Here is a 22297-nt window from a genome sequence, read left to right as displayed (position 1 = left end):
TGGCTTAGATCTACTGATGCTCTCTTGGGACTGACTATTTTTCTCTTCACATAATTGAATGGATTGATGAATGCTTTCTTAATCCATAGCTCAACAAGACTTTTCTGTACATTATTCAATTGATAATTTTATTGTAAGCTCTGCAACGCCAGTTATATGGGAGTCTCAAAAATTTATTCATTTAGGGACTTCTTGAAAATAATTTCTTAAAGAACAAAATAAGTTCATAAATATAGATTGAATGGACAGAATGGTTCATAACATGGAACATATTTAAACATTAGTTCTCTATAACATGGAACATATTTAAACATTAGTTCTCTATAACATGGAACATATTTAAACATTAGTTCTATAACATGGAACATATTTAAACATTAGTTCTATAACATGGAACATATTTAAACATTAGTTCTATAACATGCTGTTTGGACTAGAGGACTAGTACGTAAAAATGTGTTGATTCACAAAATCAAGCTGCGACTATACTTTCATTATATGACTTATTTCATAAAGAAATTGGAATCTTGCCTGATACTAACAGAAAAATACTATACTATACAGAAAAATCAATCGGCTTTTTGTCAGGATTTTCATGCTTTCATAAATTTATTTCAGACTGAAAAAGCAATAGAAGTTTATGAAGAGGCTTTAAAAAGAAACCCTAGGGATAGTATCTTGGCAAGAAAAATTGGGCTAGCTCTTATTAGGACTCACAGTTTCGAACGGGTATGCATTTAATATACATATCAATAACAGTTTCTGTTAATTTTTTTTTGGAAAAAAGAAAACTAAAACTGTTTACTTAGTTTAGAGATCAGTGGTTCTTAACCAGAGGTGCAAGAAGGCACTTTTAGCTGTTCAAACGAAAAGATTCCATGATTCAAGTTATTGATTCTGTGCCTGTTCACCAAAGCAGAGTATATCAAAAACTGTGATGTAAATCACTGAAAAATTTCCAGAGAAAATTGGATAAAAACTCTTTGGTGTAAAAAAACTATTGTGATAATTTTTACTGCAGAACATTTTCTACCAACTGAGGGCTTGTTGCTGAACAATGCAAACCATTCTGCTTTGGGTTATATATAATTGATGGGAGTTGCAGAATTAGAATTGAAGTTCATTGGGTAGGGGGGTGACCTAGTTAAAAAAATGATTTAACAACCACTGTTTTAGATTATTAGAATTGAGAAAATATTCAGAAACAGAATGACTGCTTACTAGCCAGGGATAATTTACAATGATAATACAGTAAATTTTCACATTTCTACTACCTTCCAGATAAGGTTAAATGATTCGCATTACTACATTTTTGGTCAAACTAGTATTTTTGCATCATCATTGATTGATCAATAATCATTCTTCCAGTTAGCCAAAGTGATAAAATCTGCATTAGAAAAAATCTGATGCCACAATTCGACAAAATATTTGTTGTGCATGCAATGAAAGTATTCTATAATGTTGCCAGTCAAATTGACCAGTCATGGTCCTTTTTAGTTGGAACTAAAAATATCTGGATCGATTTTTTTTAAGAATTGATGATAGTTGGATAGTATAATGTTTCAGTATTTTTAGGAAAAGTAATTAAATTTCAACATTCTAAACAATTTGGTTCATTATAAAAATGAAGTGAGAAGATCGAAAATGGTCAAAATGACCAACAAGGTCCTTCTAGTATTAAGACTTCATATGATTTCCAATAAGAAAATCACATGTAAGAGATGACTTTGCCAATTGAAGGATTTGTCACTTCCTCTCGTAGTTCTGTCTTTTACCCATTACTTGTATTTCTTGTTAATCAAAAAGTAAACTCCTATTGATTTTGTGGGAGCCAAAAAGGCTGTTTACTCAATCAAAAGTAGGGATTCTTAACCAGGGTTCTTTAGAGAGACTTCAGGATGTTGGTGAGCTTTGTTGAGGAAACAACGCATATCATTTTTATTTTTCTTCATTTTATTGTCACTGGAATCCATGGACTTCACCTTACCAAGCATCTCTCTGAAAGAAAACACCGAAAAAAAAGAAAAGAAACTAGTCATCAAGAAATTGTTTGAGAAATATAAATATAAAATTTAATGGGAGTTCTGAAGAGTTCCAAGCCTTAATAGAAAAACTCATTCTAAAATTGTTCCCCTTAAAAATTGAATTGCCCTCTTGTGAAACATGGGCCTCATGTTAGGAATCACTGCTCTAGATGAAGAGAAACAGAAATGAATATTTTGAGTGAAAATTTTGTATTTTATTTTATAAATTATTTTATTTGGTGTTCCAGCAATAGCAGCAAAGGTGTAGTGTTTTTATTTCTTCCATAAACACCTGCCAACATATGGTACATTGAAAATAGCTGAGAGGTTTTGATAGATGATTAAATTTAGTTTTTTTTAATGTATCATAAAACTGTCTAATATTATAACTTTCTAATTTTGATATGCATATTTTAGCCTGGCAATGATGTCTGATTCTGAAAGTTGCAACTTATCATTGTTATAGTGGATTTGCTGTGTTATCATAAATGAGGGAATTGGTCTCGCAACTTATCTTGTTGCTACTTATGCATTAAAAAAAAAAAATCAAGTTTTTTACACTCTGAATATTATTAGAATTGAGCTATTAAACTCCATGATTTACTTATCCATCATAGATCATTATTTGGCTTAAATTATTTTTAAGATTGTTTTGTTTTTTGTTTAAAAGCAATATGTTATAGACAGGAATGGTTATGCTTATATTAATGGATAACCATTTATAAATTTTTACTCATGCTTACAAGAGTTACATACCATGCATGCTTGTATATAAGCCGACAACTTTACTTAAGCCAAAAATGGCTAAACATTTGGAACCAAATTAGACACATTTAAAAATTGTAGATTTCTCTAAGATGTAGGCCTAGAAGTAATAATGAAAAATAATCAAAACATTCAGAAATTTTTCTTCTACCATTTATTCAGATGGCAATTTACAATATAGCAATAGTATGTTTTTCCATCAGATCAATGGCTACCATGTTGGTAAGAAGGCATGGTGTGGCATATTTCAGTCTGTGCTGATCAGATATGTGAGATTAATATAGTTCACTGGCCACAAACGGGTGTAGTTATCATGTTGTGGGAATTGATACTTTTTTTTGTAACTCCTTTCATACGTAGTGTTATCTTAATGCATGGGCCCACCTAGCTACTGCTCCAAGGCCTCTTCGTGCATGAGGGCCTTCGATGACCTCTTACATGGCAATTAACATACTACCATCAATTGTTACTAAATTGTAGGGGGGGTCTCAGAATATTTGCTAGGCCCAGGGACCCCTATGTGCTACAAAGATGGCTTTGTTTTTATGGGCTGGTTGGGGTCCAGTTTGCTGGTCAGAAGTAGTGCATTCATGTTATAGAAAGAGGGAGGTGTTTTAAATCTTAGGTTAAATTTTTTCTTCTCAAAACCTGACTCATGTATAAAATCTGATTCCCCTCAATATAGGAACAAATTTTTGGACAAAAAAAATTGCTGTATGCCCAGTAATTAATACTATTGTATTGCTATATCAAATATATTTGTCAATTGAGGATTTAAAATGGAAAATCATGCGAGTGCCAAAAATAACATTTTTCACTAAAAGAGGGAAAATTATTTATCCAAAAAGCCAAATTTTGGCAATTACATGGTTTTCTATTTTCTATCCCTTCAATGTCATTTATCTCTGCAGGCTGTAACTTACTATAAAGCTGCAATAAGAACTGGTGGGCAGCTTGCTTTAAGGTAAGTACTTTTTTTTCATAATTTATATATCTTTTCCTCATGTATATACACCCACAAAAACAAACCAATGAACAAAAAATCAGCAGTGTTCAACTAGATCCATTCTCTAGATCCATTCATTTCCATTCAACCAGTCAGTACTGATTTTATAGAAATGGTGTCAACATGAAGATTTGATGGGTTACGGCATAAAAAAATATTGTGCTCAGCACAATGGAAGAGCAGTTTCAACATTATTGGATTAACAAGTATTAGGAAAATTGACAAAAACGATGAAATCATGTAAGCAGCAGAATTATACCAGCTTTTGAACTTTATGAGTGAAATTTATTCAAGTAAAGTTGAGTTTGTTCCTTTACACTGATATTAATTGATTATATGAAAATTTTTGTAAAAATTTTTTAAAACTTTCTTTGATAATTTTTTTTATCACACTCAAAAATTTCCTGTAAACTGTTTTGTATATGACAAGACTAGCAGATCCACCATTGTTATACAGTATATTTGTGAATTATGCTGGAAATTAATTATTTTTTGCCAAATTGATGCATTTATGTCCAAACTTATTTTATTGTGTTTCAAGATTTTTTTTAGGTTTTGAGATTTTGTGGCTACTCCAGCCTTATTGCATTGTTTAAATTAGCATGTATAATAGCTTTGTTTTGCTATCTCTTTATATTGTATCTAGGCAATTTTAGTTTGTATAATTAGCAGAAAAGTTCATCTTTTCGTTGTATGCCACCATCTGGGAACTAATGTTCTTATGAGCTGTTGCTAAGTTATGAGGCTGTCTACAGTGCAGTCCCATTCAGCTTAAACATAGGTTCTGAGGGTAGAAAATGCCTGCCTTCTGTAGCTTAATTTTAGAGTACTTGCCCAGACAGTGAGAGGTTGGGGGTTCGATTCCCCTCAAAGGAATGTGAATTTTCTTTCAAAAACTCATCTTCGCTTGGAATCCAGGCAATTATACTTAGTAAGGTTTCATCTGTTTATAGACAACATTAAAATCAAGACAAACTATATATTTAAATAAATAATGTGATCCTTATGTATTCCCAAGAGATGATCCATATGATCTATCCAGGGAACTTGTTAGTAAGTAGACATCAATGCCCGAACTGGTATTCAAACCCAGACCTACACAGCCAGAAGCTAGTTCCCTAACCAAAATATTGTTTTATCTCTAGGCCTATACAAGAAAATGCGATTGAACGAGACAGATATTTTTGATATTGTGCAAAAAACTAGTGACAGTGGGGAAGTTGACAATAAAACTGGGGAGTTTGTTCCATTCACCAATGGTATGAGAAAAGAAGCTGTATTCAAAACAGTCAGTGGAAGTGAAAATTGGTTTTATTTTAAGGGAATTGTCAAGTCTTCTGGAGATGTAGGATGGTTTGGCTAGAATACCGGAAGTATCTAAGTTAAGATGACCATAATAGATCTTATAAAACAGGGTTAATCAAGAAATAAGACAAAGAGTAGCATGGGGGAGGAGATTGAGTACATTTTTAAGTTTGGACACGGAGACAAAGGATGACCAGCAGTCATGGATGAAAAGGGTGGATTTATTTTGGATTGATTCAAGTTTTTCTATGTTAGTGGAGGCATAGGGATCCCAGATTTCAGTGGTGTAGGAGAGTACAGGAAAGATGTAAGTTTGGTAGCAGAGTAGTCTGATATCCTGAGTGGAATGTTTGAGGTTGCAGCAGAGGAAGAAAAGTTTGTTGAGACATTTCTAGAAGATGTAATCAGCATGTTTGTTCCAACGTAGGTCAGCTGAGATCATGACACCAAGGTATTTAATTTCAGAAACTTGGAATGTGGTTAAATTATTGATTGAGTAAAAGTATTCAAGAGGAAGTAATTTATGGATAACTCTCTGGAAAACTGTTTTTGAAATATTGATAGGCATCTGCCATAGTGAACACCAGTCAGAGATAGAAGCCAGATTATTTTGGAGAAGTTCTCGATCAAACTGTTGGTGATTAATGCAGTAGATAATGCAGTCATCAGCAAAGAATCTAGTGGTGCAGTTGAGGGTTTGAGGGAGGTCATTAATGTATACCAAGAATAATAACGGGGAGAAAGAGGACTGATCCCTGAGGGGTACCAGACATTATGGAGACTGATGGGGAGTTATGATGTTTAAATGGACTTGAGAGTTTAAGAAGTTTGTCATGGGAAACTTTATCGTAAGCTTTAGAGAAATCAAAGAAAATCGCATCAGTTGGAAGTTTTTTATCGATGGCTCCCAAGAGGTCATGGAGGAAGAGGGCCAGTTGAGAGTTAGTAGAAAGGGCTTTTCTGAAGCCGTGTTGATTGGGGAAAAGAAAGTTGATAGAGTCTAAGTGGGTACAGATTTCTTTTGATATAGTGAGTTCAAAAATTTGAACTCACTATAAGTGAGAACCTAGAGAGGTCACCTCAGAAGAGGTGATTGCTATTGGCCCTTAATTACCTACTAAACATTGATTAAATATTTTAGGTAATTAAAAATGCAAAAATTCTAACTAATTAAATTGCTGTGTTGATTGTATTGTTTCAATTAAAAACTAACCACCAATTTATATCTGTATTTGTAAAAAAAAAATGCAATACTTTTTGATAGGGGTGAAGTAGAGGGTTAAATGATTGAATCAGAGCAATGCAGCAATTGTACACAAGCAAACAATACATAACAGGAACGGGTGCTTAATGGCAGATGATTGCTGTCTCAATGTGTGACTAATACTAAAATGATTACTTAGACAACATTAGTAGAGAAGACCAAGAATTTTTAGTGTAATTAGTGGGCAACATTTATTATGCTGCCTGAGCAGAACACATCTTTACAGTGATTGCAGTGGTGTAGAGCCTGATCAATAAAGAAATGGCAGAATCAGGGTAGATTCACATCTACAGATGCTCACAGTGTCGTGTCAGTCATGGCAAACATTCTTTAGGATAAAACCAATGAACATATTCATGTCTATCGTATGGGATGGCTGCACAGGTAGAGACAGAGATTTTTATGTTAAAGAATGTTTGCTGTGTGTCTGACAAAACACTCTGATGTCTGCAGATGTAAATCCGCCCTTCCTCCATCCCCTCTGAGTCTCCTTGTTTGTGTAGTTTTACAGCTGTTCATTTGCTTCTGTTGACAAATCTAGGTCAGTAGCAGTAAAATGATCTCCAGATATATACATAAAGCAACACATTCTAGCTTCTATTTGTTGTTTAAATTATTTTAATGTTGCATATACCAGTTGAAAACAAAATGAGAAGAAAAACCTTGTCTCTTATGTTAGAGCTTCCAAATTAATATTGGATCTTGATATTGATATTAAATGCTTATGATGATCAAAGAGGATTGTACAGTTTGACTACACAAAGTTGGTATGTGCTTACATCACACCATATTACACTGAACAATTTAATTCATCTGTTTTGGGTAACACAATTGTAAGATGTCAATCTCTGCATGTGCAGTATCACATTCATCGTTGATGTCTTTAGCACTATTTTGACGATTTTGCTTTGCTTGTTTGCATTTGTAAAATGTCTTGGTGAAAATGAATTGGCACCAAATCATATGCTAAGGCAGCATGCCAGCAACCCTGAAGGATTTTTTCTTTTTTTTCCTGGTTTCTCCCCAGTGAAGAATCAACCATCTCTTTAATTGATGACGTCATGTGCCATTTCTCCCGTTTTCAGACAATATCAAGTATTGCAACTCTTTGATGCAGCCATCTCAAACATTGGTATAGCACTGCCATTTTTAAAGTAAGATTCAGAGTTTTGTATGATTTTATCAAGGGAGCAAATTACACATATTTTCCACCCATTTGCAGTTAGGAAATGGGCTTTTACATATTATACAAGGAGATTATTCCATGCTTAGTGATAAGGGGCTCTCACCATTTGCAAGCTATTTTGTTTATGGATGTGAATGGGTTAAAAAGTTTTGATTTATATATTTTCAGGTATGACTTATCTGATCTGCTTTTTCGGATGAAGCGTTACAGAGAAGCTGAAGATGTGATTGCTTCTGCTTTGGATTCAGAAAAACAAGGTGATTTTATTATCATTTTTATATTTTCAATTAATCACAGGCGCATGATTTAAAGTTGATTTTTTTTCATTACAGTGTTTCTGTATTGGTCACAGTATGTCAGGGTTGTATCCCAGCCACTTGGGGCTGGTCAGCTGAAGTTAGTTATTTGTGGTTCCCAATTATGATCCTTGAATATTAGCCATTCTCCTTGGAAAACTCAAACAACGAGCAAACAACATTACAAACATTTATTGATTTCAAAATTACATTCACTCACGGCTTATTCAATAATTTGAAAGTGGGTAGCACACACATTTCCAAACATGCCCTTCTAGGTAGCATCCATTAATATAGCATGATGCAATTCCTTTCAGGCTAAAATTGAAGTGAATTGTCCTATCCTAAACCAGGATTATGCCCAGTTCATAAACATTGATTGATAACCTGTGTCAACTAAAATAGTATTCTGGGAAGATAACCTCTGTCAACCAAGATATTATTCTGGGAAGATAACCTCTGTCAACCAAGATATTATTCTGGGAAGATAACCTCTGTCAACCAAGATATTATTCTGGGAGAATAACCTCTGCCAATTCTATAATACTATTCTGAAAAGAGCATGGAAAGCATTAGCTGCTTTGGTTTTCCTATGAACTGGTGATAGAATAACTATGCCTCCTGTACTCAAAAAATGGCCTGTGCAAAAAGAAAAGGGTTGATCAATTGAATGTTTTGGCATTTTGGCACATAAGAATAATTTTTTATTCCCTTTCTTCTTTACTCAGCAAATGACTTAACTTGGCTTCAATGGGAATCAAAATTACTTCTTCTGTTGTCAAAAGTTTACAGATGTATGCAAGAAGAAGACAGAGCTAGCATATATCTTCGCAAAGCATGGGACGTACAAACCAGGTTATAAACTTTGAATTAACATGCATCCGAATTGAACATAAAAGTGTTTTATGTTTGAAAATTTAGAAGGGGAAAGAGACTTGTTAAGATATTTTTTTTATTTTCAGAGTAATGAGAAGAGTTCATTTAGAAGAGCCTGATTCATTTCCTGAACAAAGAAAAATTGCTATAAGGTGAGTATAATTTTAATGGCCTCAAAAAACAAAGAAAATGATAAGAATTTTAGCTTTTAGCAAATGCTATCCATTTGTATTTGTTCAACTATTTATTTTAGCCGGCAAAATATTTTTTTCCATGTTCGTAAAAGTGATTAGAATCAAGTTTACGATAAGTGAATAAGAAATAAATGTAAGTTTAAGTTGGATTTATATTAACTACTGAATAGTTATTCACACTGATGACTGAAAAAATGACTAGAGAAAAATTTATAACATTAATAGAGTTTGAATAACTTCTTTTTTTACATTTCTTAGCATCTGCAGACAACTTGCAGAACATGCTTCAAGCAAAAAAGATTATGGCCCAGCTATACAGTTTTATAAGGAATCTCTTACATTTGATGATAACAATCCAGAGGTGCGCAGATTCTTATGATTTCACATTATTTTTTCTCAATATGCATTATCATTGTAACACTCATTTTTAATTTTTCCATCTACAATGAATTTGTACTACTAAATTTATATGATTAACAAGTAACACTTATACGCTTTCTAGTTAACACACTTTTCCTACCTGATTTTCAAAATTTTTAGCTGAAAAAATGAACTACTAATCAATCAACTATATTAGCGCTATTTCGTAGTTGTTGAGATTCTTTGATATCAAAATATTGCAAAATTAGAAGAGCGTTTTATTATTCTCGTTTAAAAAGCATTTTGGTTAGTTTCAACTAAGACTTTCAGATCATAGGCGGAGATAGACTTGAAAGTCTGGGGGGCGGGGGGCATGATGATGATGTCAATTCATATATGCATGTATACATTAGATCAGTGAACTTCACTTTTGATGCTGGGGGCAATGCCCCCTATGCCCCCTCCCGTATCTCTGCCCATGTTTCAGATCTGCCAGAGATTTCTGAATAATTTCATTTGTTTTTAAAACTTGTATGCACAAATAAGTGGTTTTATTGTTAGTGAATTTTTGCTGCCAACACTCACCCCTTACATTAATCGCACTTTGTGCTCTGCTGTCTGTGCAGGCTTAACAGCCAACCATTATGAAAATCTGATTATCGCTTGTTTATCTGCACCAGTAATGCAAGCTGATTTCCCCCATTAAAATGTCTCACCACAGAAAGCAACAGACCTACAATGGTACAAATATTCAATCATTACACTTCACTCTTAGTTTGAAAAATATATGGCAGTACATTATAATTCACGTACACTAAAATTTCACGTACAACACTGGACACTCACTCAGACTGTTAGGTGCATATGTACACTTTTGACACATTTCATTCGGCAGTAAATTGCCCCTAGCAATAGACCGGAGTGGTGCTCAGATTGAATGAATGTGACAGTAATGACTGATGGATTTTCAAATGCTTTCATCTCTCTTAATGTTTGTACCAAATCAGCTAGTGACTCTTGTTTATTTCATTAGCTGCATGCAGTTGACATAAAAACACAGCAGGCTTTTACAACAATTTGATAATACAGTCTAATCCCGTTATAACGAATACCGTTATAGCGAAAATCTCGTTTTAACGAACACTTTTCTAATCCCCAAAATAAGTTTACATAGGGACAATGCTAGGTAACCTGGAATTCCTTTATAACGAAATTTCGTTTTAACGTAGTGATTCCTCCGGTCTCTTGGAGTTTGTTATAACAGGATTCAACTGTAGTGCAGGGGAAAAAAAATTTGTAAGACTTTTAGGTTAGGTATTTGTGTACAGAAAATGTAGAACACACTTCTGAAATATGAATTTAAGATAGGATAAGAAAACCTGCTTGAAATTCCAAGAAATAAAAGAAAAAATTCCAGAAAAGTATCACTATATTTAAGGTCATTGCATTTTTGTTGATATCAAAAATTGGGTTCCTTGATATTATTTTCCATGGAAATTTGCCAGGACCATTGCTTATGTATAACTGTGAAAACCAAGTTTGACTGTATTTTTATCTTTTCAGAAGACACGACAATTTTTGATTTATCCACCTTAGATGTTTTTTAAATTAAAATTATGGAAAATTTATTCTTCTCCCTTTAATCAGATATTATTAGCTCTTGCAAAGTTGGAGACTGAGGCAAATAACTTGGATGCTGCACGCCAGTACTGCCAAACTGTTTTGAAGTCAGACAGTGAAAATGATTCTGCTACTTTGGTAATATGTAATTTTTTTAATTCACATTATTTTATAAATATTTATTTTTATTTAATTCTTAATTTTTCTGTTAATTTTTTTGTACCATCATTTTAAATATTATATTTCATAAAATAGCATTAAGTTTAAAAGTTTTCAGGTTTTTTGGCCGACATGAAGTACAGTTTTTGTCTTTCGACATTTTGTTTGCAAGAGTGGCGAACATTTTCAAGAAATTTATGTAACGGCAGGCAAAAGGCTAATACTTACGCCGATGTGTATCCGATGCAACTGATACTTCATCAGATGAACTGGCTCATTAAATCATCCTCTCTTATAGAAGACATCAAGAAGACTGTGTGTAAATCAGAGGCAGTTCCGCCATGCATTTATGGATTGCCAAAAGTGCACAAGCCAGAAGTTCTTCTACGGCCTATAGTGAGCAGCATTGGATCTCCTACCTATTCGCTTGCAAAACACCTGGCAACGATGCTGAGGACACACATCGGTGGAGCGAAAAACTTCATCAGGGGACTCCAACATTTTATAGAAAAGATTAGTGATATAGTGCTTCAGCCCAATGAAATATTGGTCAGTTTTGATGTCACATTACTCTTCACAAATGTACGGCTAAGAGATGTCATGGATTAGATCAGCCAACTGTTCATGAAAAATATTGTGGACGTTTTCCACGCCTGTCTCACAACTACATATTTCAGTTGGAATGGTGAATATTATGAACAAACTGAAGGGGTGGCGATGGGCAGCCTAATCAGCCCGATCATGGCCAACTTTTATATGGAAAGATTTGAGGCCCAAGCTTTGGCGACAGCACAATACCAGCCCTCAACCTAGTTTCAGTATGTGGACGACACATTTGTTATATGGGGTCATGGAGAGGAAAAACTTTAAGAGTTCCTAGTTCATCTGAGCAGTATACATCATAACATCAAATTCACAATGGAGAAAGAAGAGGGGACCCTTCCATTTCTAGATGTTCTGGTCACGAGGAAATGTAACAGACTGGGCCATACGATTTACCGTAAAAAGACGCACGCGGACAGATACCTGGACGGGAAGTCTAATCGCCATCCTTCCCAGAAGCAAGATATGATCAAAGCTCTGGTGGAAAGGGCAAGAAGAATCTGTGAGCCAGAACATTTTGATGAAGAAAAATTACACCTGATTGAAACTTTCCAGGCCAATGGATACTCTATGGGGATGTAACACAACCATAAGTATTCTTTATGGGCATTGTATAATATTTTACCATGTGTATATATTGATTATAATTTTTGTTAATTGCATTTTTAATTGGGTTGCTATATTTTTGAAATATATGACATCCATATTTTTATGGGCATCTTTTTCTCAGCCACCTCATTGGGCATTTTGCCTGTTGTGGCGTTGTATTTGTATTTGTAATGAGGGCCATACATCCAAAAAACGCCTCATGGAAAGAACCAATGACCAGAAAAGCATTTCTCCCTTATAATTCCTCGAGTTATTGACAGAATTGGACAACACCTGAGAAAATTTTTCATCAAGACCATCTTCAAGCCAACCAAAAAAGCTAAGTGAATGCCTCAGGTTGGCCAAAGATCAACGGGATGAACTAAAAACAGCTGGGGTTTACTGTATCTTGTGCAGTTGTGGAGAAGTGTATATAAGCACTACAAAAAGATCGATATCGACCAGATTAGTCGAGCAGAAATGAAAGTAGACTGGGTCAGGTTGAAAAGTCAGCCATAGCAGAGCATGTCCTGACCAAGGGCCACAAAATTCTCTTCACAAACACCCAGGTGTTATCCAACGACATGAGATATTTTCCACGTATTTTTAGAAAAGCAATCGAAATTCAAAAACACAAGAACTGCTTCAACAGGAAGGAAGAGAGGATGAAAATCAACAGTGCTTGGTTTCCCGATTTAAAAATTATGAGATTGAAACCCAAGCATTATCCAGAGCCCTTAGGAACAACTTCGGTCAATGCGGAAAAACAGACTTTCTCAACAGACCAATCCCGACGAGGCAGTGTGACTCAAGCAGAGAAAAGGCGTAAGTAGTAGCCTTTTGCCCGCTGTTACATAGATTTCTTGAAAATGTTCGCCACTCCTGTGAACGAAACGCCAAAAGATGAAAACTGTACTTCATGTCGGCCAAAAAAAATCCGTAAAACTTTTAAGCTTAATTCTAATTTATACGATGGCCACAAAAGTCTTTTTTGTTTCATTACATCTCATATTTAACAGTTAATATGTGAATAAAAATATATGTACGCACACACATACTTTATGTTGCTTTTGCATTCATCCATTGCAGAAATTTGAAAATGAAAACTTATCAGCAGTCTCTTCTACGTATATTCAATAAAAACTGAGCTTCCAAGGGATATTAGCAGACTTTTAACATGATACAAATAAAAATCATATAATGAATAGTTATTAAGGTTATTGAATATTAAGGAAATGAAACTTTTTAAAAATTAAAATTAATTATTTCAGTTAGAAGCTGTATTGGTACAAGAAGACTTCACACAATTAACCCTTTAAGTGCCCAAATTGTCAAAAATATTCCTTTGTATACACAAGGAAATTAAAAATATATATCTTTTTCTGTATCGCAAATCATCAGAGAGTGAGTGATTCAGCTGTCCACGATGCTCATCATCTGTTTATAATGAGAGTGGTTCAGGAGCGAGGGTGAAAGGGGTGTAGTGTGTCTTTGTTGCAGACCTGGCTTTTGTTAGATACTTAATTTTTTTTAAATTTCCAATAATAAAAGTTTACATGATATCACATGTGTTCACTCTTTTGACAACAAAGTTTGCTTAGAAAACTTGAGAGAACAAACAAAGCCTGGGTCATAATACCAGGAAAGAAGAATGTACTCTTATTGCATAGAACAAGTGTGTATTTTGGTATCCCCACGCAGTAATTTTTACAAGTGGTCAATAAAGGCAAAGGAAAACTTCAGCTTCTTACTTGTCCAGTTCCTGGGGCACAAGAATCACTCATCCTTTTCTAGTTTCTGCTTTGGGAATCTTGGAGTAGGTATTTTGTACATCTTCTATTGTCTATAATCACCCTTCCAAGCTGAAATTAGATGGGGACAACTTCTTTTGCCAATAAAATCATAGCCCCTCCCCCAGGGTGTACAATAGCTGTGATCACACAGGACCAAGAAGCAGGTTTATAGCTTTTGTTATATAGATCAGGGGTTTTTGAACTTTTTGCTTTTATATGGGATTAGATTTTTATATATCTCTTGCGCTAAACCTGCCCGATCTCTCGGCCCTCTTCTGTAGCATCCCAAGAGCTTATGCATTAGTTTGAAATGGTTATAACACTCAATAAAATATTATCTACAAAATATCTCGTGACATCCTAATCAATCTCAAGGCACTTAATAGTTTATATTTGAATGCCTTTGAAAAAATTTCTTTATAAATGTCACCTCTATGTACTTGCTATTATAGTATAAGTGAAGATGGCTCATCATTAACAACTTTAATCTATACCAAGTTATCTGGATGACAAGGACAAAATAATTCTGGATCAAAAAATGGGCCGATTTCTTTTAAAGTGGAACGTATGGAAAGTCATATACACTTTGCACTGTAAACACTGGTGACATGCAGCTTTGGACTAAAAAAAACAGGTTTATCCCAGGGTCCCATAGAAAAAAAAGATGTCAAAAAAAGAGAGGCGATAGCCCTTTCTACCTCCCTCTAAGGCCATCTTTAGTGGCAACCGTGAGGCTTTGCACTTGGGCAGTAAGTAAGCTCAAGCCAGCCCTGGATCAGTTTAAAGAATATCTTTCAACTGACTGTTTATTTATTTCAATGAGTAACAATGCATGTGCCAAAAATTTGGATTTAAACATTTGTGGATTTATAACAGCTTTACTTTTTACAATAAAAAATAATAGCTACCAAAAAATTAAACACAATTTAACCCTCCAACCATGGATGGTTTCTGAACTTTTATGTACAAAATTGTGGGGTATTTTTTATCCGCTATGTAAATGGAATGCGATAGTAATATACCCTGCAAAACTTTGTAGCATACGTGAAACACAATATTTGCATTGCCCATGGTTAGAGGGTTAAAGCCACATCTTGAAATGGAATCCCTTGATTGGGGACTCTAAATAGCTCCCACACCGGAGTTTTTCATGGGGGGGCTCTTTCCAATGAATTTATAGTGTAAAAAATTTAAAATAATGAGGGTGATCTGGAAATAAATCCTTGTCAGTCCTGATGAGCCCCATGTTTGAAGCAATTTTCATACAACAGTTACTATGAAAAATTAAGGGATACATTTCTTTAAATTATATTTTGTGTGATTTTTATAGATGATGGCTGATATAATGTTCAGAAAGACAGATTTAGAATCTGCCGTTTTCCACTTCCAACACCTTTTGGCACGAAAACCTGGTATGTGTGAAATGTATCCTGTGTGTTGCTATGCTTTAGCTAAGCCTAAAAAAAAAAGAGCCCATTGGAATTTTTTGCCATAGTTTTAAATACTTTGAGAAAATTAAAAAAAATTAATTTTCATATGGGCAATGTGCAGAAATAATTAATAATATAGAATAATTATGATGTAGAACTGAATTATGAAAACACATAGATGAAAACATATTGCATAATATAATACAGTGTTCCCTGAAAATAATCCCTCGCATGATTTTTCAGGATTCTCCAAATATAAGTCGTAGCTGAAATCGTCAATGAGACGCATTTAGTATGTTGGTGCAACACATGGCAGATGTATTGAACCATACAAAATGATTATGGTTTTATTATTATTTATTTTCAAATAAAAATATAATTTAAATTTATACTTGATATTTAAATTTAGATATCATTTAAATTTATACTTGATATTTAAATTTAAATATCATTTAAATTTATACTTGATATTTAAATTTAAATATCATTTAAATTTATAATTGAAATAAGTTATGAACAAAAATTAAATTTTTGTTAACAGCCAAGTAGACTAGTCTCCTTGGATGAGAGGTGAATGCCTCTCAAACTTTTTATTAAAATTTTTATCAAAGAAAACGAAGATAATTGCTACTCACAGCATTTCTGATGATAAATAAAAAACAGCATATGGCCAGTATTACACTATAAAAATTTTAGAAACGTTCTTTTATAAAACTTGAAAATGCAACCAATAAGCATATTGGTTACATTAGACCAAGTGTAACTGAATAGGCTTATTAGTTGTTTTTTCAAGCATTATAAAAGAACTTCTCGGAAACTTTTATAGTGTTATCCCAGCCTATATGACATATTCTGGCTACCCAATGAATGTCGTCATAGACTGGGACACTATAAAAGTTTTGTTAAAGCTCTTTAACTTCAAAAATCGGTTACATTCAAGTGAATGTGATCAATAGCCTTATTGGTTGTTTTTTCAAGTTGTGTAAAATATCTTTTATCAAACTTTTATAGTGTAATCCCGGCCATAAGTAAACAACCTATACGGTCTGATGCTGAGGACTGATTGAAGCGACGAGTATTTCCGGTGGGGGCATGGACACATTGCCTAGCCATGATCATTTCACATTGGTTGATAACATTGTTTGCTCATGAAAATCTAAACCAAACTTTCTGCTTACTTTAAACGATGACAGCCAGAAAAAAATGTTTTATGAAGTTGCAGTTTTTTTGTTGATTTTTGGTGTAACCGTCATTCAAAAATTTCTTCAAAAACATAGTTATTGTACCAAAAAATAAGCTTTAGCATGATTTTTCAAAATGCTTTTAATCTAAGCCCTACTCTGAAAATAAGCCCTAATGTATTTTTTAAGTAAAAATTAATATAAGACTGGGTCTTATTTTCGGGGAAACACTGTAATAATTTTTTCAATATGTTAGATTCTTTGTAGGTTTATATTGCTACAATGCAAAATGAATTTGGAAATTAAGTATTAATGTACGGAAAATATCAGTAGAATGAAGTTAATTTTCATAGTTTTAAAAATTATTTAACTATAATTTTATTTTTCATTCTGTGCATAAAAACTTGTAGTATTTATTATTGATATAAAAATATTTATTTGTCCATTATTACCCATAAAGATTTGGCACACTAATGTTTTGAAAACCTATTTTTCAAGTTGCAATCCGGTGATCTCATCTTTTGTTATGATTTCTGGCTCCATTGTTTAGTACAGTGGTTCTTAACCTTTTTTCCATCCCGCACCCCCACTGCAATATGACTTAACTGTCGCACTGTGTTGGACGATGCATTTTTTATTTGTTAGAAAATTTAGTTTTTCTGTAATTACATTAATTATCCATTAATTAATTTAAACTGTTTTATTTATTATTTAATGTCATTTTCAGCTATGGTTGGTGCTTAATTTTGGTTTTTTTAAAATTAATTCAACAAAACTAAACCAGAAAAAAATTACTATTTCCACTTTTTGAAACTGGGGAAAAAGATTCAATGAATAAATAGTTCTTTGCTTATTGATTCCAGCTGGAAAAACAACACAGAAGTGTTTATTTAAAACTTGATTAAATTTTTTGACATTTTTTTTTCAGTCATGCTCACGCAATATCAAATCTAAGTGCAGAATGCTAATAATATGAAAATACAAATGTGTGTAAACAAACCACAAAATATTTTATTTATTGATGGCATTGTTTTTTTAATCAAAACAGAAAATAAATATGATTGCATATGGAAAAATAAACTTTTTCAATGCAAATTTCATGTGACACATTTTTTTTTTAAAACAAAAGCTAAAATATAAGGTGTCAAAATGTTAGTATGGCTCATATTAAAGAATAGAAAAATTCAATTTTTTTTTTGTCATCATTTTAATTTTCCTCAATCAGTCAACATGTTGTAATTTTTTTTAAATCTCACACCCCCCAAAAATGCTCTCCTGCACCCCTGGTCAAGAACCACTGGTTTAGTATAAAGAACACATACACACACAATGATTTTCAGCCTTTTTCATCTCATTTATACACAGAAACATATTGCTAAAATTCTTCAACGTACCTAATAATCTACCTTTTACATATTTTATACTTTTTATATTTAAATTATGATTACAGATAATTACTCAGTTACCAGGTAGCTTTGCATATTGATTGAGTATAATTAAAGTATATCGTGGATAGAAATTGTCTATTCGGGTTCGAAGTCCGTCATCTGTTTGAGGACTAGTTCAAATGAACAATGGTCTTTGAACCCAAATACACAATTTTGATCAAATAATGGCCATAAAAACCTTATCAATTATTTGTATCTTGGATTTTAATAATAAATTTGAAATATTATGTGCTTTATAGAAAGTTTTTTTTACTATAGATTATTTTGGAGCTCTTGCTCGATTCATTGAAGCTTCCCGTCGCTTAGGTAAATTGGATGATGTTCCACCCTATCTTCAGCGAGCTGAAGAACAATCTTTAAGAACTTCTGTGGAAGCAGGTTATAATTACTGCAAAGGCCTTTACGAGTGGTAATTTACCAGATATAACTTAAACTACATACTTAACACAATTTCTCAAAACTGTTATATGTATCTAAGCTAGTGTATTTTGATAAGTATTCAACTGAGGGTCCCTCTGCATCTATTGCAGAATGTACCAAGAACTTTTTACACTATAAAATGGGTCCTTTTGAGTGTGGCATGTTTATAGATAGATTTGTTTTATAAATTTCTTTTGATTTACTCTCTGTTCTAAACCATATCCCCTGGACTAGCAACCTCTTGCAAACTACTTGGTTAAGCATTCAATCTTTAGGAAAGAAACAACCCTTCATATAATATTAGGTGGTGCACTGGTGAAGATGTTATTGGAAAACTACCTATGCCTTTTAATAAGAATTGAAAAAGTATACAGAAAATAATGTATATATAGGGTGTCTTTGTCCAATGGCTATTTCCTTAACCCAGCGGTTCTCAACCTTTTCTGACTAGCGGAGCTCTTTTCAGTGTATAATTTCTATGGCAGAGCCCTCGAGGAGCCCTTTTTAGTATATTATTTTTTATGGCGGTACCCTTTTGGTTTGTTTATCAAATTTATTGATTTATTTTATTATCCTGGAGTGGCCGCAAAGCTCCTGGGAAGTGCACACAGAGCACCGGTTGAGAACCGCTGCCTTAACCATTGGTTTTAGAGACAACTTTCAATTAGAAAGAATGTTTCAAATGATGTAGCCTATTATCCCTCTTAAATGCTGTTGTAGGCACACCCTGTAAGACAAGAAATTTATTTACACAAAAAATAAAAATTACATCGTAGAGGAAACAGCGTCTACAACACAATACACACTCAAACTCCACTGGACATGAGAGCCAATCTTGGCTACCACATTTTTCTTGGGTGCCACATATGTTCGAAAAAATATGTTAATTAATCTCTGGTTTTTGTTTCCTTCATTAAAAAAGGGTATTCTTATATTATTGATATTATTGCAGCTAACATTCAATTATTAATATCTTTATTTCCTTGGTTTCCAGGTATACTGGTAACACCAGTGGAGCTATGAAATGTTTCAACAAGGCCCGTAGTGATGCTGAATGGGGACAGATTGCAACTTATCATATGATTGAGATATGTGTGAATCCTGATAATGAAGCAGTGAGCTCAGAAACTTTTGATACAAATGGTGATGTCATGTATGTTAGCAGAATTTTTTTTCTTTGGGTACATACAGGGCTGCAACTAGATGCTTGGCCACCCGGGGCAAGCGTGCATTTTGACGCCCCCTTGTAATGTTGAAGGAAAGGTTTCAGAATGAAATTCACGCCCCCTTGGGTCTAGCGCCACCTGCTCCTCCCCTAGTTGCAGCCCTGGATACATATTACAAAAGGCACCAATCCTATGCTTGCAATAATAAATTTTGTTCATTTTAGTACCAACTTTTAAATTACACTATGATCACAGAGTAAAGACATAAAAGTCCATAAAATTCTAAATGTTTAGTGAGCGGAAAAGATGAAATGTATATTTTGGAAATTTCACACTTTCTTATAATCAGTGATTTCCAAATTAATTCAAATTAAAACAAACAAACTGAGACCTAACAAATAAAATGTTAATTCTTGTTATTCCTGAATTTTCACTACTCATAGATATCTTTTGAAAGTGATAAATGCTATGACACTGTAAAACATGCATTTTTGATGCTAAGAGATATTTAGAGATATACAAATATATATATATATATATAGAAAAGACTCAATAATCTGGTTGTACACTAGTCCAGCCCATCCAGTAATCTGGCGTTTTTCAGGTAGGTTCTCTTAGAGCATAGAAGAGGAAAATATGTCCCTGGATGTCTTTGCACAGAAGTTTATACTATTTAGTTTGATTTTTCAATTGACTTCCAGTAATCTGGTACCTCTGGTCTGATATGCGCTGGATTAGCAAGAATATACCGTATTTAATGAAATTTTTCATTGTTTATAGTCTTTTTTTGGCTTCTTATATCGATGTAAATTCAAAATTTTTTGGCTTTTAAGCATGAGAATACTATAATGTAGCATAAATGAGAAGTACTGCATATAAAATTGTTGAAAGTACAGTATCTTGAAAATTCTTGCGTATCCTTTACTAGATTTGAAAAACAACCTTTGTTTTTTAGTGAGAGAAGGCATAGATTACAATAATTTATCTTTTTGAAGGAGTTTTTTACAGTAATTTAAGTCAGACTTCTGTATAACTTCACCCCTGGAAACCAAATAAAAATTCCTTCATAAGCGGGCTGACTTTATAACAAGTGGACCAAGTATGCTATTTATGTTGAAAGGAAGCTTTGAAAACTGATGTTTTTTTGGGGCTGGGGAATGATGTTAAAAGTGATCAACATTATATCAAGGTCTCTTACTGTGTGAATTTAAAATAGCATAAAATATGAAGATTTTTGACAGTTGGCTGATGTAAAGATATATTTAGGAAAGAAAATTCAACTGCCCTTGCGGGGAATTGAATGTAGTCCTCTCATATGGACGGTCAGATCTAATTCAGGCCAAAGCTCACAATTGCTTACACTGCCACCAGATGGCCAAAATTCAGAGAGCTGAATTTTCTCGCTTTCCTAAATATATCTTCACATCAGCTAGTTGTTAAAAGCCTTCATTTGGATAACAGAGTGACATCATCCTCAGATGAGTCGCTATCTGGTGGCAATGTCAGCAATTGTGAGCTTTGGCCTGAATTAGGTCTGACTGTCCATGTATGGTCCCATTCGGTGCAATTGTCCTGTAAGAAAAGATTAAGATACTCTTTGCCTTTGTTATCTAAGGTGCTCACCCGGCAAGTGAGAGGATGTGGGTTCGATTCCCCACAAGGGCAATTGAATTTTCTTTTTCCTAAATATATCTTTGTATCAGCCAGCTGTTAGAAACCTTCATACTAACCTCATACCACACATTTTTGTGAATTTTGCATATCCCTTCTCATTTGCCTCATATAATGCAAATATTTAGGAGGGTGCAGTATTTTTACAATGTGTGTTTTCTACATTCCAAAGTTATTAGTTAACATTGTGAGTTTTCTGGATACTAAAGTTGAAATTAGCTTTTTGTACCAAAATAATTAAATGTTTGGGCTTTTTTATAGTTTAAATGAATTTTTCCATTTGTTTAAATGTCTTTCATTTATGAATCATAATTTTATGAATGATTTCAAAGCACAATCAGTGTCAGATTCCACTTTCTGCCTTGAGGAGGCTGTGTTACACAAAAATTATGTATAAAACAATGTGTACAAACTACATGAGATTACCTCACATTTGTTTGTAATGATCTAAACCATTATTTTTATGAAATCAACTCATCTTATTAATTTTCAGTTCCAGTGAAAGAGCTCATTCTCAAGAATCTGCTGTCCGAACTGCAGAAAAACTTTTGAGTGTAAGTCAGATTTTAGCAATGAAATATTGTTATGTGTGAATTAGCAATGTTCAGGTACGTTTTTAATATTTGCATCTTAATTTTCAACAATGTATGATATAGGCATATCAGCAGTTATGCAATTTCATATCCGATGATGTGAGAAATAAAATTTTGATTAATTTTTTAATACCATGAACATATTTTTCTAGTTTTAAAAGCATGATATCATTGAAGTGTCTTCAAGAAAAATTTAAATCATAAATACTTCACTAAAAATCAAAGAGATATATTTTACCTTGAGTAATATTGTTACAATTCCAAACAGGAGTAACATCAACACTTAACTAAGTGAATCAAAATATAAAAGTACAGTAGACTTTCAATAATCTGGCTGTGTGTTAATTCA

General features: G+C 33.4%; 1 protein-coding gene across 2 annotated transcripts in view; it reads left to right on the top strand.

Moving 5' to 3' along the window:
* LOC149079933 (tetratricopeptide repeat protein 21B-like) overlaps positions 1 to 22297 on the top strand; it is a 70906-nt gene that overhangs the window by 33979 nt on the left and 14630 nt on the right. For both annotated transcript variants that reach the window (XM_089238818.1, XM_089238817.1), the window contains exons 20-30: positions 619 to 729; positions 3701 to 3753; positions 7719 to 7807; positions 8575 to 8701; positions 8809 to 8874; positions 9175 to 9277; positions 10924 to 11034; positions 15370 to 15451; positions 18357 to 18507; positions 19513 to 19671; positions 21849 to 21909. In XM_089238818.1, the coding sequence (XP_089094944.1) occupies positions 619 to 729; positions 3701 to 3753; positions 7719 to 7807; positions 8575 to 8701; positions 8809 to 8874; positions 9175 to 9277; positions 10924 to 11034; positions 15370 to 15451; positions 18357 to 18507; positions 19513 to 19671; positions 21849 to 21909 (1113 nt within the window). The remainder of the gene's footprint in view (positions 1 to 618; positions 730 to 3700; positions 3754 to 7718; positions 7808 to 8574; positions 8702 to 8808; positions 8875 to 9174; positions 9278 to 10923; positions 11035 to 15369; positions 15452 to 18356; positions 18508 to 19512; positions 19672 to 21848; positions 21910 to 22297) is intronic.

The sequence above is a fragment of the Pholcus phalangioides genome, unplaced genomic scaffold, assembly GCF_987345545.1.
Source record: "Pholcus phalangioides strain wild (caught in Gottingen) unplaced genomic scaffold, Ppha-v1.0 ptg000011l_1, whole genome shotgun sequence".
Taxonomy (NCBI): domain Eukaryota; kingdom Metazoa; phylum Arthropoda; class Arachnida; order Araneae; family Pholcidae; genus Pholcus; species Pholcus phalangioides.
The sequence above is the reverse complement of the archived record's forward strand: the minus strand, read 5'-3'. Positions and strand labels throughout refer to the sequence as shown.